The 16,089-nt window shown below is 45.8% G+C and overlaps 1 protein-coding gene and 1 long non-coding RNA gene across 4 annotated transcripts in view; one reads left to right on the plus strand and one right to left on the minus strand.

The window, feature by feature from the left end:
• The first annotated feature begins 36 nt into the window (after window positions 1-36).
• Window positions 37-16,089, plus strand: part of DYRK3 (dual specificity tyrosine phosphorylation regulated kinase 3) — a 23,676-nt gene continuing 7,623 nt past the window's right edge. The window contains exons 1-2 of one of the 2 annotated variants that reach the window (XM_030561631.1): window positions 37-54; window positions 11,279-11,394. In XM_030561631.1, coding sequence (XP_030417491.1) covers window positions 11,311-11,394 — 84 coding nt within the window. In that variant the 5' untranslated portion in view covers window positions 37-54; window positions 11,279-11,310. Of the gene's footprint in view, window positions 55-8,062; window positions 8,209-11,278; window positions 11,395-16,089 lie in introns of those variants that run through there. The other variant, XM_030561630.1, reaches the window with a different exon arrangement.
• Window positions 11,677-16,089, minus strand: part of LOC115650940 — a 19,033-nt gene continuing 14,620 nt past the window's right edge. Inside the window, exon 3 of one of the 2 annotated variants that reach the window (XR_004000261.1) lies at window positions 11,677-12,259. This is a non-coding gene — a long non-coding RNA (uncharacterized LOC115650940). Of the gene's footprint in view, window positions 12,260-15,876; window positions 16,004-16,089 lie in introns of those variants that run through there. The other variant, XR_004000262.1, reaches the window with a different exon arrangement.

The following is a 16,089-nucleotide window of genomic DNA, read 5'->3' on the forward strand; positions in this document are numbered from 1 at the left end:
CTGTCTAATGCCTGCTGGGCAAGGGAGGCTGATCCTGCCAACGCTTACACACGCGTGAGTAACTTTGCCTACAGGAGTAGTGCTACTGGAGTCAATGGGACCGCTGCCATGAGTAAATTATTCGTGAGTACAAAGATCATTGCAGCCCGGTTAAGTTTGCAGACACCAAAACATTTGGAAGACGCATCACAGAGAGCCAGGCTACTGCTGGAGTGGCAGGACCAAATCAGCTTCCTAGCGTTCGTTAAACAAATAGTTTCCAGCCCTCGTGGAAAGGGGCTAGCGGGAGGAGCTGCGAAATGTGAACGCGTGTCTGAGTGTGGAGACAGCTGGTAACAATATGAGCCTGACGAGGTATCAAGTGCCCCATCCTGGAACACACCCACAGGAGTTGTGGCTTGTGTTTTAGGGCCCTGATTGCGTTAATTCAGCCCTTCGAGCTAGGCAGCCCTGCCAAAATCTTAGGTATTTGGAGGGACAGTGCCTCATTTTAGATTCTTACTTTACAAAGTGTACCAAAGACTTCTTAACCTTTTGCTTACAAAACCACTTAATAATTCTCACCCAGTTTGCATTTTACTTAGCGCAGATAGTGGATAGAGATTTTTTGTACTTGCCTCTTGCAACGGGTGCGGTCACATAGCTTTCTGTCTCTCACTTTTGATTAATTGCCTGATCTCCTGCCAGAGGTCTCCAAATGCCTTCCCCTGCAACGCTACATGTCCCATCCTGTATACAATAATATTTCATGTATGTGTGTATGCATGTTTTTGATAAAGAGTGTTATTTCCCCCCTTCTTTATAGTGAATATTATTCACAGGTTCTCATGACCGGAGCTGCACTGATTGTCTTGCAAACACTGCAGAGGGATGTTTAAATCAAACCAAAAATATTTTCATTTAAATCTATATAAACATTTCTAATAGAACAGACAGAGCGAGTACAGCATGAGCGTGTGGGAAGCATGTCCTGATGCTGTCATGGCTGTCCCCTTACTCTAATAAACAGAGGACTTCAGAGCAGTCAATTCAGCTCCTGTAAGAAGCACTAAGGCCTCTATCCTGCAATAGGATGCATGCAAGTGGACCTGTGTCAATGAGGATTGACATCAATGAGATGCTGTGCTGGCTTATCTGAATGGATCCAATTGCAGGACCAGGGCCTAAATTAATTTTTAATATCCCTTTTTAAAGCTGTTTTCAACATACATCTGTGTTCTGAAATCTGGCTAGAAAACAAGAAAAGCAGAGCCCCGGGCATACCAAGCAAGAAGATGCAGCATTTTCAAGACAGAAACTATTTGAGGGAAACCAGAAAATTAGTCACACATTTTGCTCTATGCAAGGTATAATGGGAAATGTCTGATGCATGTTGGAAAGAAATGTGTGAGCAATTTTCTGGTTTTCTTCAAATAATTCCCACTTTGAAATGGGTGCTTTTGTGTTTGGGTGATACTATATTTTGTGCAGGCTGACTGTTTTTCAGATCCTTTACTGTCTTTTAGGAGAAACGTGCAACTTTAAAAAAAAATCTGTGTTTTCAGTTCAGACTTCTGTATATCGTTCAGACATAATAAACTTACAGAGGATTCCAAAATTGTGACAGTATACAGACCTGATCCTGCAAACACTTATCCACCTGCTTCACTTTACTCATTGTGAGATGTCCCATTGAAGGGACATCACAGAAACTAGTGGGCTTGAGTGTTGGGCGGTCTGAAAACAGACAAAGTTGTTGCACAGTACGGGCTCACAGACGTGACTAGGGGTTGAGGGGGAACTAAGAATAGCCATTCTTGATGCATAGCACAGGAACACAGCATTGAACCTGGGGCCTTTCTTGGAGCATGTGCCAAATATGCCACAGTCACACCACGCTGAGACCAGGGGAATTGAGAATAAGCAGGTTCAGTGCATGCCATTGTTGAGATGCAGGATGAGAACACCCACTGCAATGAATGGGATGGTTCACACCCCTTGGAGCTATTCTTTCAAGCTATTTTAATCTTCATGGGATTTTCTGATTCCACACCTCTGCAAGTCTCCTATGCTACAGAGGAGCATTCAGAGCCCCTTCATCCTACACTGAGGTAGGGTAGGAACTCTGGGGTCCCTTCCCCCTTTCTGCCTCCTTCTAGCAGATGCACTCCTCACAGACCCACCCAGGGCCGGTGCAAGGATGTTTCGTGTCCTAGGTGAAACTTCTACCTTGCGCCCTCCCCAGTCCCCGAGCCCCAGCCTGAGCGCCCCCCCCGTGGTAGCTCCCCCCCTCCGCCCTGAGGCCCCCCCCGTGGCAGCTCCCCACCCCCCACCTTCCGCCCTGAGGCACCCCCGCCCACCCCAGCTCACCTCTGCTCTGCCTCCTCCCCAAGCACTCCATCGCTGCTTCACTTCTCGCGCCTCCCAGCCTGGGAGGTGGGAGAAGTGAAACAGCCATGGTGTGCTTGGGGAAGAGACGGAGCAAGGGTGAGCTGAGGCGGGGAGTTCCCTTGCATGCTGCCCCCTCCCCCTTGCTTGCTGCAGGCGGCCCTCCCCGTGCTCCCCTGCCCCAGCTTCCTCCGCCTAAATGCCGACGGAGATCCGGCCACCGTGGTCACTGCCGAAGAAAATGTCGCCCCCCAAATCCTAGTGCCCTAGGCAACCTCCTAGGTCGCTTAAATGGTTGCACTGGCCCTGGACCCACCTAGAGAACAAGGAAATGCACAGTTAAAGTAACCTAGACCATACACATCACACAACCTTTACTTTGTTTCTGGGGAGATGGCCTTAGTCACAGGGAATATAACAATACTTTATCCATCTTAACAAAAACTGATAGTTTCATAGTGCCCACAATGCTCCATGTCAGCATTCCTATTATACACTTCTATGTACTCTGTGCACCATTGATACAAGATGCTGGTAGGGCACTGGCAGACCTCACAGTGGTATATCAAGGCCATTTTCCTGAGGCACTTCTGAGAGCAAGAATCAGAGGATTTAAAAGATGTAAAATTTCCTCTAATTTAGGATGAAAAAGGGCAGTGTTGGGCTAACTGCTGAACTCCACCCACTTTAGGGAAGGGAAGGCACTGAGATCTCCCTGAGGTATTCTTTATTGTGATGATTAAAGGGGAAGAGTGTTAAGGCAGTGGTGGGAATGATATGGGAAGCATTATCTTAAGTAAAAGCAGCGAAGAATCCTGTGGCACCTTATAGACTAACAGACGTATCGGAGCATGAGCTTTCATGGGTGAATACCCACTTCATCGGATGCATGTAGTGGAAATTTCCAGAGGCAGATATAAATATGCAAGCAAGAATCAGGTTAGAGATAACGAGGTTAGTTCAATCAGGGAGGATGAGGCCCTCTTCTAGCAGTTGAGGTGTGAACACAAGGGAGGAGAAATTGCTTTTGTTGTTGGCTAGCCATTCACAATCTTTGTTTAATCCTGAGCTGATGGTGTCAAATTTGCAGATGAACTGAAGCTCAGCAGTTTCTTTTTAAAGTCTGGTCCTGAAGTTTTTTTGCTGCAGGATGGCTAACTTTAAATCTGCTATTGTGTGTCCAGTGAGATTGAAGTGTTCTCCTACAGGTTTTTGTATATTGCCATTCCTAATATCTAATTTGTGTCCATTTATCCTTTTACGTAAGGACTGTCCAGTTTGGCCGATGTACATAGCAGAGGGGCATTGCTGGCATATGATGGCGTATATTACATAGGTGGACGTACAGGTGAATGAATGGTGATGGTGTGGCTAATCTGGTTAGGTTCTGTGATGGTGTCACTGGTGTAGATATGTGGGCAGAGTTGGCATCGAGGTTTGTTGCATGGATTGGTTCCTGAGTTAGAGTTACTATGGTGCGGTGTGTAGTTACTGGTGAGAATATGCTTCAGGTTGGCGGGCTGGCTGTGGGCGAGGACTGGCCTGCCACCCAAGGCCTGTGAAAGTGAGGGATCATTGTCCAGGATGGGTTGTAGATCACTGATGATGCGTTGGAGAAGTTTTAACTGGGGACTGTATGTGATGGCCAATGGAGTTCTGTGGGTTTCTTTCTTGGGTTTGTCTTGCAGTAGGAGGCTTCTGGGTACATGTCTGGCTCTGTTGATCTGTTTCCTTATTTCCTCGTGCGGGTATCGTAGTTTTGAGAATGCTTGGTGAAGATTTTGTAGGTGTTGATCTCTGTCTGAGGGGTTGGAGCAGATGCGGTTGTACCTCAGTGCTTGGCTGTAGACAATGGATCGTGTGGTGTGTCCAGGATGGAAGCTTGGAGCCATGAAGGTAAGCATAGCAGTTGATGGGCTTCTGGTATAGGGTGGTGTTAACATGACCGTCACTTATTTGCACCGTGGTGTCTAGGAAGTGGACCACCCATGTAGATTGGTCTAGGCTGAGATTGATGGTGGGGTGGAGCTGTTGAAATCGTGGTGGAATTTTTCCAAAGTCTCCTTCCCATGAGTCCAGATGATGAAGATGTCATCAATATAGCGTAGGTAGAGAACGGGCATGAGTGGACGAGAGCTGAGGAAGCATTGTTCCAGGTCAGCCATAAAAATGTTGGCATATTGGGGGGCCATGCGGGTCCCCATAGCGGTGCCACTGGTCTGGAGGTATGTATTGTCATCATTATCTTAACTGTGCATTTCCTTGTTTTCTAATGTTTGTGGGGTTTGTGTGTATTTGCCGATCCTCAGGCATGTGCATTTCAGGTGGCCACTTCTACATTCTGGGAGGGTATGATGAGGCATTGCCAGGCAACCTACCCTGCCTTTAATTGTGTTTTGTTAGTCAGTAAAGGATTCCAGATGGCTTCACACACAGGAACAGTCAGTAGAAAAAGAACAAAAGCCCTTGTACACTTTAAAAGGTTTTAAATAATGATTTATAGAAGTAAATCACAGTTTAGTGTGAATAGAGTCTCCAGTTTCTCTCACATGCATGACATGTGCCTCTGGGAATATGGGCAGGGTTGTGATGCCTGCTGCCAACACTAGATGGCTCTCAGGTTTTCCTTTCAGAAGGGTAGCTGTGTTAGTCTGTATCAGCAAAACAAGGAGGAGTCCTTGTGGCACCTTAGGCCATGTCTACATCTAAAATTTTGCAGCGCTGGTTGTTACAGCTGTATTAGTACAGCTGTATAGGGCCAGCGCTGCAGAGTGGCCACACTTACAGCAACCAGCGCTGCAAGTGGTGTTAGATGTGGCCACACTGCAGCGCTGTTGGGCGGCTTCAAGGGGGGTTCCGGGACCGAGAGAGCAAACCGGGAAAGGAAACCAGCTTCGCCGCGGTTTGCTCTCTCGGTCCCGGAGCCAGCCAGCAAACCGCAGGGAAGGAGACCTGCTTGCTCGGGGTTCCGGGACCGAGAGAGCAAACCGGGAACGCCGCGGTTTGCTCTCTCGGTCCGGAGCCAGCCAGCAAACCGCGGGGAAGGAGACCTGCTTGCTCGGGGTTCCGGGACCGAGAGAGCAAACCGGGAACGCCGCGGTTTGCTCTCTCGGTCCCGGAGCCAGCCAGCAAACCGCAGGGAAGGAGACCTGCTTGCTCGGGGTTCCGGGACCGAGAGAGCAAACCGGGAACGCCGCAGTTTGCTCTCTCGGTCCCGGAGCCAGCCAGCAAACCGCGGGGAAGGAGACCTGCTTGCTCGGGGTTCCGGGACCGAGAGAGCAAACCGGGAACGCCGCGGTTTGCTCTCTCGGTCCCGGAGCCAGCCAGCAAACCGCGGGGAAGGAGACCTGCTTGCTCGGGGTTCCGGGACCGAGAGAGCAAACCGCGGCGAAGCTGGTTTCCTTTCCCGGTTTGCTCTCTCGGTCCCGGAACCCCGAGCAAGCAGGTCTCCTTCCCCGCGGTTTGCTGGCTGGCTCCGGGACCGAGAGAGCAAACCGCGGCGTTCCCGGTTTGCTCTCTCGGTCCCGGAACCCCGAGCAAGCAGGTCTCCTTCCCCGCGGTTTGCTGGCTGGCTCCGGGACCGAGAGAGCAAACTGCGGCGTTCCCGGTTTGCTCTCTCGGTCCCGGAACCCCGAGCAAGCAGGTCTCCTTCCCTGCGGTTTGCTGGCTGGCTCCGGGACCGAGAGAGCAAACTGCGGCGTTCCCGGTTTGCTCTCTCGGTCCCGGAACCCCGAGCAAGCAGGTCTCCTTCCCTGCGGTTTGCTGGCTGGCTCCGGGACCGAGAGGGCAAACCGGGAAAGGAAACCAGCTTGATTACCAGAGGCTTCCTCCTTCCACGGAGGTCAAGAAAAGCGCTGGTGAGTGTCTACATTGCATTACCAGCGCTGGATCACCAGCGCTGGATCCTCTACACCAGAGACAAAACGGGAGTACGGCCAGCGCTGCAAAGAGGGAGTTGCAGCGCTGGTGATGCCCTGCAGATGTGGACACTCTCAAAGTTGCAGCGCTGTAACTCCCTCACCAGCGCTGCAACTTTCTGATGTAGACAAGCCCTCAGAGACTAACAAATTTATTTGGGCATAAGCTTTTGTGGGCTAAAACCCACTTCCGTGAAAGCTTATGCCCAAATAAATGTGTTAGTCTCTAAGGTGCCACAAGGACTCCTCTGGGTTTTCCTTTGCAACACTATTCATATCTCCCCTCATCAGCAAACCAAGAGTTAGGGACACAGGACGCTCATTAACATCTCCTTTGTTCAATCACACATTAGAGGACCGTTAACACTTTACATAGAGTAGACATATTCCCTACCCTAAAAAGTTTCTCTCTCTCTCTCTTAGGTACTTATCTGACCACCATTATTGTAGTAGCTGAGTGCTTTACAATCTTGAATGCATTTATCCTTATAGCACTCCTGTGAGGTAGGAAAGTGCTAGCTATTAGACTCATTTTACTGATGGGAGTTGGACATCTTCACTGACACAAGTCTTTTTTGGTTTGGTTTGGTTTTTGTACAAGATCCCTAATACATACTAGTTATCTCACTGTAAAATCCTAAATGGAGACAAGGTTCTGGTAGTTTTTGTAACAAGGTAGCCCTAACCAGCAGTATAGTGCTGACTTCTCCTAGTTCACCTCACAGTAAAACCACAGTGCCTTGTCTCTGCTCTATTTTTCCCTTGGAGTAGCTAACCTGCATTAATTATCCCACAGTAACAACATGCCTTTTTGGCTAGTGAAGACAGCCGCAGAGAGGCTAAGGCCCAGTCCACGCTACAAACTTCTGTTGGTCAGGGTGTGTGGAAGTGTGATCCTTGACCAAAATAGCTGTGTTGGCAAAAACCCCAGGCAAAATTGTGCTTTTGCTGATATAGCTTATTTCATTGGTGAGGAGTGTGTGCTAGAATAAACTCCACTGGCAAAAGTGCAGTTTTGGCTGTATGATCTGTGTCCACAGTAGACTTATCCAAGGTCACACAGGGAGTCTATGGTGGAGCTAGAAATTGAACCAGGTCTCTGTCTGGCACCCTAACTGCTCATATAGTCTTCCTGTTATCTCAGTAGACATCACAGGAGACAAAGGAGGAAATGAACAGGGCTTTGCAGTTAAAAGGGGCTATATGTAAAGGAAGTATATATATATGGAAAGGGGAAAAGCCAAACCTCATTACACTCCAGAGGCCTAGGGGAGGGCCTCTCCCAGCAACAAACGTGTTTGCTTAGCTGCAGTTATGTCAATGGAATGGAAAACTTTCCATTTCCAATCCCCAGTAGCTTTTAGCTGGGTGTGGGTGGCTGGGTGGGGAGAGTTAAGGTTTGTTTGCACCAAGTGAGTCCCAGGCAGCAGGAGCACTGGGATTTGCACACGAGAGTGGGGCGCGGGGGGCACAGGTTTGGGGTACACCTAGATCCCGCCGTGCGCTGGGCTGGGGGCTCTGCGCGGAGAAGCAGAGACACTGCTCCCCAGGAGAGTCTCAGAGAAGGGAGCGCACAGGGCAAGGCCAGGCAGGGAGCTTCCCCCGCCCCTATCCCAACCCCGTTCTCCTTCCTCCGCCTCCCCGTTCAGCCTGCGTTATTTTCCCTGCTCTTTCCCTCTCTCTCCTCTCCTCCCCCTCCCCCCCCCAGCGCGCAGACGCGGCCGCTGCCGGGCCGGGCCGGGCCGGGCGGGGAGGACGTTGCCCTAGCAACCGCCCGGGGTCCCGCCGCTGCTGCGGCCTGGGCCCGAGCGAAGGAGCCGCCCCAGCCGGGGGAGCGGTGTGCGGGGCCGGGAGGGGGATGGGGCCCGCTTCCCCCCCGCCGTGATGCTGCTGAGCAGGAAGCCGGAAGGACCCCTCACCGCAGGTAACGCGGGGACCCGCATCCCGGCCGGGGAAAGGGGGTGGGGGTCCCGGGGCCGCCGCAGCGCAGCCCCGGCTTGGTCCCACGTGCTGGTGCCTGGCATGAGACACAGTCTCCCGCCTCCATGTGCCCGGGGGAGCCGGTGGTCGATGCACTTGGGCAGGGGAGGGGGGGTCGGCCTGGGTCCCCCCCAGCGGTGCACTCCTCGGGAGAGTGATGCACTTGGGCTGCGGGGGGGTCGGCCTGGGTCCCCCCCAGCGGTGCACCCCTCGGGGGAGTGATGCACTTGGGCTGCGGGGGGGTCGGCCTGGGTCCCCCCCAGCGGTGCACTCCTCGGGAGAGTGATGCACTTGGGCTGCGGGGGGGTCGGCCTGGGTCCCCCCCAGCGGTGCACCCCTCGGGGGAGTGATGCACTTGGGCTGCGGGGGGGTCGGCCTGGGCCCCCCCCAGCGGTGCACCCCTCGGGGGAGTGATGCACTTGGGCTGCGGGGGGGTCGGCCTGGGCCCCCCCCAGCGGTGCACCCCTCGGGGGAGTGATGCACTTGGGCTGCGGGGGGGGTCGGCCTGGGTCCCCCCCAGTGCACCCCTGAGGGGGGTGATGCACTTGGGCGGGGGAGCTGCCTGCCGGGGGGGGGACCCGAGGGACGTTGGCAGCATAGGGTGGGGAACCCCTGGAGCTGGGGAGTGAATAGAGGGATCACAACACCCATGGGGCGAGGGGGTTTGATCCCGGGGGTGGGGGGCAGCTGGGAGGGTCCGGAACGCAGGGGAAGGCGGGCTTCCCATCCACTCAAACAGATGGAAACCCCCCCAGGGGTGGGGGATGAGTGATTAGAGGGATAAAAATAAGGAGGAAAAGTGGTTGGTTCTAAGGGGGGGAGTGTGGGACAGCTGGGAGTATAATCAAGGGCAGGGGAGTACTGGGGTGAGATCCCATAGGCGAGGGAATAACTTGGGGGAAACTAAAGTGTGGTGGGAAGTGAAATTGAATGACAGGAGACATAGACTGTATTGGGAAACATCTCCTAAGGTTGCGAGTTACCCGTTGTCCCAGGAAACCAGTGGAAGCCTAATCATCACATGAGACTTTTGAAACTAGAGTGGACAAAGCACTGGAGAACAGATTGTAACAAACAAGCCAGTTCTGGACAAGGCGTGAAATATGCAAACAATAGAAAACTTCCTTCTGTGGTGATTTCAAATGATGCTGGAGTTTCTTTCAGTGCCTCCTTTTTTTTTTTTTTTTTTTTTTTTTTTTTTTTTTTTTTTGTAACGGTAGCTGTTATGTCTTTGTACATTTCACTCTGCTAAACCAAAAGGGGAGGATGAATACAGCAAAAACAGCAATTGGTTGTTAAAACAACACATTTTATCTGTGTAGCATCCATCTAAAATATCCTAGGAGTTTTTACGGGAAAACAAATGTGGATTAAATGACTCAAACCAGGCCAGATTTCATCAGGACTTGGGCAGACTCTGCACAAGGAAAGGAACATTCCTGGCATTTTTCCTTTGGCAACTTATTTTGTATGTTTGACTGTGTTTTCAATTAATGCTTGAAGTGTAGTATTCATTTGTTATTCTTTAAAGTAACCACAGAGTAGAAGCAGGAAAGAATCCTGTGGCACCTTATAGACTAACAGACATTTTGGAGCATGAGCTTTCATGGGTGAATACCCACTTCCTCAGATGCATGTGACATGACATGCATCCGACGAAGTGAGTATTCACTCACGAAAGCTCATGCTCCAAAAGGTCTGTTAGTCTATAAGGTGCCACAGGATTCTTTGCTGCTTTTACAGATCCAGACTAACACGGCTACCCCTCTGATACTTGACACAGAGTAGAATAGTTTTTCAGAATCCAAGTTTAAAGGAAGCTAGAGAGTTTCCAGAGGTTAAAACAAGAAACACAGTTTTCCCACTCTTCTACTTTGTACAGTATCTGCATTTTATAATTCTGTAAATGTGTTCTAGCATTCAGTTCTGTGACTTATACAATGTATTATATGTGAAAGGCACTCAATAGTAAATTTATATCAGTATACTGTACAAAACATTCCTAATAATATACAAGTTTACAAAGAAGCTGGTGAAAAAAAATATAGTTCATTCTTCATACACAGCAGTGAATAAGCACGTTCTCTGGTGGCAGATGAAATTAGCTGATCACATTCTGCCTTGAATTTGTAGCTGGGAATTTTTAAATATAATTTTCAACTTCCCAGTTGTGATTGCTTGTCTGGAAGAAGTGATGGAGTTCTGCATTTTGTCAGCAGAACTAAAGTGAAAAACCAAGTAGTTAAACTTTTAGAGCATTGTGTTGGTATAAGAAGGACAGTATTTATAGCAATGAGAGAGGATGTCATATTATTTTGATATAAATATAGTTAGTACTTTTTGTCTAACTCACACTGACATTTTGAGTGCAGATGGTGATCAAAACTCTCGAGTTTTAATGTTAATTGCTTTAGCCAATTTTATTTTAAGCACAGTCACAGAACTTTGTCTGTTACTGTAGAAATCATTTAAAAATTTTTTTATTTTGCCAGCCATTGTTAGTAGCAATGAATTTACTGACTTTGGTTCCTTCACATATTTACAGAGAACCTACTTTAAAGGATACTCTTATCCAGTATTTAAATGCCTGCTCATTTTCCATTGCCACTCTAAATACGGATAGTTCGGGATTATCCTTCCTTTTCCTTAAAATAGAATATTGGTTAAAGGTTCTTAAGGATGTTTTTGCACTGCAAAAAAATTACAGATGAGTTTAATTTAAGAGAAGCTCCTAGTTTAAAAAAAAAAAAAGAACCAGAAAACTAAGGTTTGCACAGTGCTTTCTAAATGCTTAGGATCATTAAAAAAAATAACACTGTTGAGTAGCTCATTAATATTAAGCTATGATGCTCTTGCTGTATTTTATCCAATAAATTAGTGAAAACGGAATGTCTTAGCAAAAACTTTGAAGAATGATTACAAATGAGATAGTTTTTAGGAGCTGAGACAAATGTCTTTTCCTGTATTAGTGCACATAGTTATGACTAACTAGCTTCTATATTTGACATCTTTAGCCAGGTTTGGAGATGGATTGTATGATTCCTACATGAGAATAGATCAAATTAGGTACCCAGATCCTACAAATGAAGAACACAGCTCTCCTGGACTTCCTTCACTTGGGAGATCAAATGTGAGTAATTTTCTGGCTTCTTGTACTGGTGATCTGGTTGGTAATGAAATCATGATATCAACTAAGTAGTCACACAGTAAATTAATAAAGCTAGATATTATAACCTTGTGAACACACTTGCTTTTACTAACTAGCAATGAAAAAGGTAACACGATAGGGTGTTCTGCATGAACTGGCTAAGTAACTCTGAATAAGCTAATTTATAATCCATTGCCCATGCTTTGATCAAGAAAAGTTAGTTTACAACCTGTTTGGGACCCCATGCCATAGCACACCACATTCTGATATATATGGTAGTTTATTAATCCACAGCTGTATTCTAGTTTAACTAGTGCACACTTATATTTATTGTCTCACATGAAAGTACTGGAAATAACAGGGGCATAATAGTAGAACAACAACAAGCAGTTCTGTTTTTACAAATGTGTGATTTGTAGATACACCCAACATAATACAAAAATTTTTTTTTTGTGGGGGCACTAGCATTATCTGGCACTTTAATTGATAGCAAAATAGCACTTCACAGACTTCTGATGTTCAATTTGTATTTTTGTAGAAGTTGTACATTTGTTAAACAAGTTTTAAATCATGTGATCCTTTCTTTAATTGTCTCACCTGAACTGTAGCAGTCATATTCAGCTGTGTAGCAGTCATACTGTAAAATGGTCTGGAAATATATTTAGGTCCAGTTGAATTCTGTCTGAAATCTTGTGCTCCTTGAAAATTTGTGGCTAAAAGCCAGATTGAAGAAATGGGATAGATGAAGGGACAAATTTAAAAATGAACATATTGAGAAGTCAATACAGTTGAGATCACTTATGCCAGCAGTTAATTTGACTGTTTTCTTCCTCAAACACCGAGGTGCCTATGTGTGAGCGTATTGATGCAAAAGAGCTGTAGTGCTGTCTTTAAATAATCCTTTAAATGATTAACGATTGTGCAGTTTTTTTGAGATATAAAGTGCTGTATCTAACTTACAACATATCCAGACATTTTCACAACTGTATTAAAATCAACTGGAACTAACAAGACATGTGCCAAAAATAGCCCCTTGATCACTTTGCTTGTGTGTCACATCTCTTCTTTTCTCCTTCATCTGTGTTTTGTCTGTTTAGATTGTCAGTTCTTTGGGACAGGGACTTTGTTTTCTTACTTGTTTGTAAAATGCCAAGCATTGTCTTTGTGCCAAACAAAACAAATACTTAGTAGTGTCCTGATGAGCAGGAATTAGGAATGCATGTGGAAATGAACATTTTAAGCAGTTTTTAATGGGAAAATATTTAGATTGAAGAGATACTTCATTTCCTTTCTTCATCATTTTCTGTTTTAACATATAAAATTGCATTCGTATTGAAAACTCCAGGTACCCTCAACTGTCTCTCCTCTCAGTCAACACACTACAGTAAACTAAACATTTCTGCTTTCAGAGAGAGAGAGTTTTAAATAAGTTTGTAAAAGTAACAGTTGAGACACTTGGAAGGGCAAAACATATAGCAAACTGGCTAGCCATTTCCTTTTTATTCATAATAAAGTTTTTCTGAGTATGTGAAAACCTTTAAGAAATCTTCAGTGGAGTATCATTTGTGTTGTTTATCGAGTTTCTTGGCTGCTGGCAGCTAATTTATGGCAAAAGTAAACTGTGCAGTTGCTGGCTTATAAAATGAAGCCATTGGAAGAAGGCTGATGTGTTGACTTCAGACCAATTCACCAATTTGCCAAGGTCATTTTGAATGCTAATCCCATCCTCCAAACTGCTTGCAACCCCTTCCAGCTTGGTGACATTCATCCACTTTATAGTAATTTCATCTACCATATTTTCCCCATTTGCTTGTGAGAATGTTGTATGGGACTGTGTCAAAAGCCCTATTAAAGACAAGATTTATCTACTGCTTCCCATGCATCCACTATGCCCATTATCCTGTTAGAGAAGGAAATTAGTTTGGCTTGGCATGTTTTGTTCCTGACAAATCCATATTGGCTATTACTTATCATCTTATTCTCCAGGTTTGAACAAATTGCTTGTTTAATCCAGGGCTTTGGAGCAGAGCCCGGAGCTGGAGTGCGGAGCAGCTGCAGAGCAGTGGAGCTGCAGGTTTTTGCCTGGAGCTGGAGCGGAGCCGGAGCAATGCTCCAAAGCCCTGGTTTAATCTTTTGTTCCAGTGTCTTTTAGGCTGACTGGTGTATAATTCTCCATATGTTTGCCCTTCTCCGGCACACTAGGACCTCACCTGTCCTCCATGAGTTCTTGAATATAATCATTAATGGTTTAGAGATTGCTTTAGCTAATTCCTTAAGTACTCTGTGGTGAATTTTATCAGGTTTTGTTGACATAAATACATCTCTTTTTTATCTTTCTGAAGCCTTAGAGCTTTATTCACCCACCTGGGTACAGAGGGATACAATTTGCTCCCTCTGTACCTATTTCCAGAGGAATCCTGCAAATGGAGGCTGCCATGGAGATGCATTGAATCAGCACAGATATCTGACGGGCCTTTAACAGCCATTATTCTGCAGTTATAACTTTTGATCAAATACTACAATTTTTTAATACACTAAGTTGAGGCTAGTAGCATGTAACAGAAGTGTGTGTGGTGCTCTAAGGCCCTGTTTGTATTCTAGGACGTCTCATGAACAGCTCTGGATTACAGGACAACAAAGCAAAGTTGATTCTTTATATTCTAGGGCATCTTGATGAGTTTGTCTAGTATAGGAACATAAGATACCTGCAGGGCAGTGTATCAATGTGAGATTTAAATGTAAGTTAAAGGGTTCATTAGCCTATTTTAAATGGTGAAACTCTGCCTTAACACCTTCATTCCTAAATTCTTTCCAGGTATGAATTTTGGGAAGGGGGCAGGGCATGAAAGAGAACAAAAAAATGCATAGAAACTGGCAAAGTAGTTTGTGAGTGGACTTCATCTGCATGCAGACAAGCACAGGAAGGAATCCCGAGTAATGCAGGGATGTGAGCAGCAATGGGTCAGGCTCTGTGAAATGCTTTGATTTTTGAGCTGTTCCTAACATGCCACTAAAGCGTTAACCACTAATCTTGCTGCTTTTTAAAAATGTTTTTTGAATTTAGAGAAAGTTCAGTGTTTTGCTTTTCAGCCCAATCTCCTTTTACATCCTGGTGGGAAGAGTGTCAAATGGAGGTCGTGCCAAAAACAAAATACTGAACTTTTTCTAAGCAGTTTTGTGTGTATGTAAAATATATAATATCATATACTCAAATTGACTTCACCTTTAAAAATCAAGTCAAGTTCAGTGGGCTTAAAGACCTTTCCAATAAAGTGTTTCAAACACCTGAAATAAGTATTCTGCAATGGACCATTAAATAGCTGAGTGAAAGCTCTGAAAGCCTTCTGTTAAAAGGATATGGTCAGAAGTGCTCCTTCAATGGCTTTTCTTCCCTTGCTGTTATGGGTAATTCATCTGTTCCTGCTGCTTATTTCTCACCTGAAGTTCTAATTCTCTTGTGTAATCATTTCTCTAGGACCATTTATTTAGGATTAATGATGTAGAAAAGGGAGAGGCATCAAAACTTTCAAATGGCACACAATTATTTGTAAAGTCTAAAGAAGACTGAGGAACTTTGCAGGAATCTCATAAAGTTAGATACATAGGCATTACCTGATAGAGGATGAAATTTAGTGAAGTTCACTATAGCACATACCGTCCTGGCCCTTTCAAATCCTTCCTGCCTGCATGGTGAGTTAATTTAAATAACACAGAGTTCTTGTACAAAGAATATCCTTTCTTATAGTACAGGTAGACTTTTCTAGGACTAGGGCTATGTGCTTAATCAAATTCTGATTGCAGTCAAAGTAAAAAAGACATGGTCACACACAAGATTTCTGCTATGGAGGTAGGAGAGCAGTTTTTCAGACATCTTAACAAAAACAAAACAAAACCCCAAAACAAAACTGAACCTTTTTCCAAATCTGGATTCTCTGTTCATTTGCAAATTTACAATTTTGATCTATTTGCCCTTCATTCTATTTGCCTTTCATTCAGGATCTTGTAGTATCTCTCACTCTTATCTCAGCAGTTCAGCTACAGGCTGAAAGAATAAAGTGTTTATTATATGTTTTCAGTGAGTTCCTGGAAAGGTGGGTCTCTTACAACATATTGTCCACATTTCTGGGCAGACATAGCACTGAATAAAAGGGAGATTCCAAAGGCCTAATCATGACTGATCTGAGACAGGCTCCTAGAGGAAGTCTGCATTTTCCAGGCTTCTGTCATGAAGTGCATGCTAACATTTCAATGCAGAGCCAGCAAACTGACTTACCCAGGATGGAGGACAGGGGATATTTGCGAAGTTGTTTTTGGCATACATAATCATTGCTCCTATTTACTGACTGTTGAGATGGTGGATTGTATGTAACTAAAAAGTAATTGGATGTTGTTGCTCTGGAGTTACAGGTTTATTTATATTTTTGCTTGATTGCTAAGCAGCTATTTTAGTTTCAGGGATTGGGCTTGGCACATGTCTCACATCTTTATTGAGATTAAAGGCCAGAATGGATAACAGATGTTGCTGCACTAGTCCTGACTTTCTTCAGCATTGCATAGGATAGTATCTCATGCGATCTTGCAGTGTAGAATGCTGGGGAAATGAAAGGAGGAATAATCGTGAATGAATGCATTGCCTTTAAAGGAAGGGACAGAATTTCAGGGAGTGCAGCATTGGCT

Source organism: Gopherus evgoodei, chromosome 4 (genome assembly GCF_007399415.2).
Source record: "Gopherus evgoodei ecotype Sinaloan lineage chromosome 4, rGopEvg1_v1.p, whole genome shotgun sequence".
Classification (NCBI taxonomy): domain Eukaryota; kingdom Metazoa; phylum Chordata; order Testudines; family Testudinidae; genus Gopherus; species Gopherus evgoodei.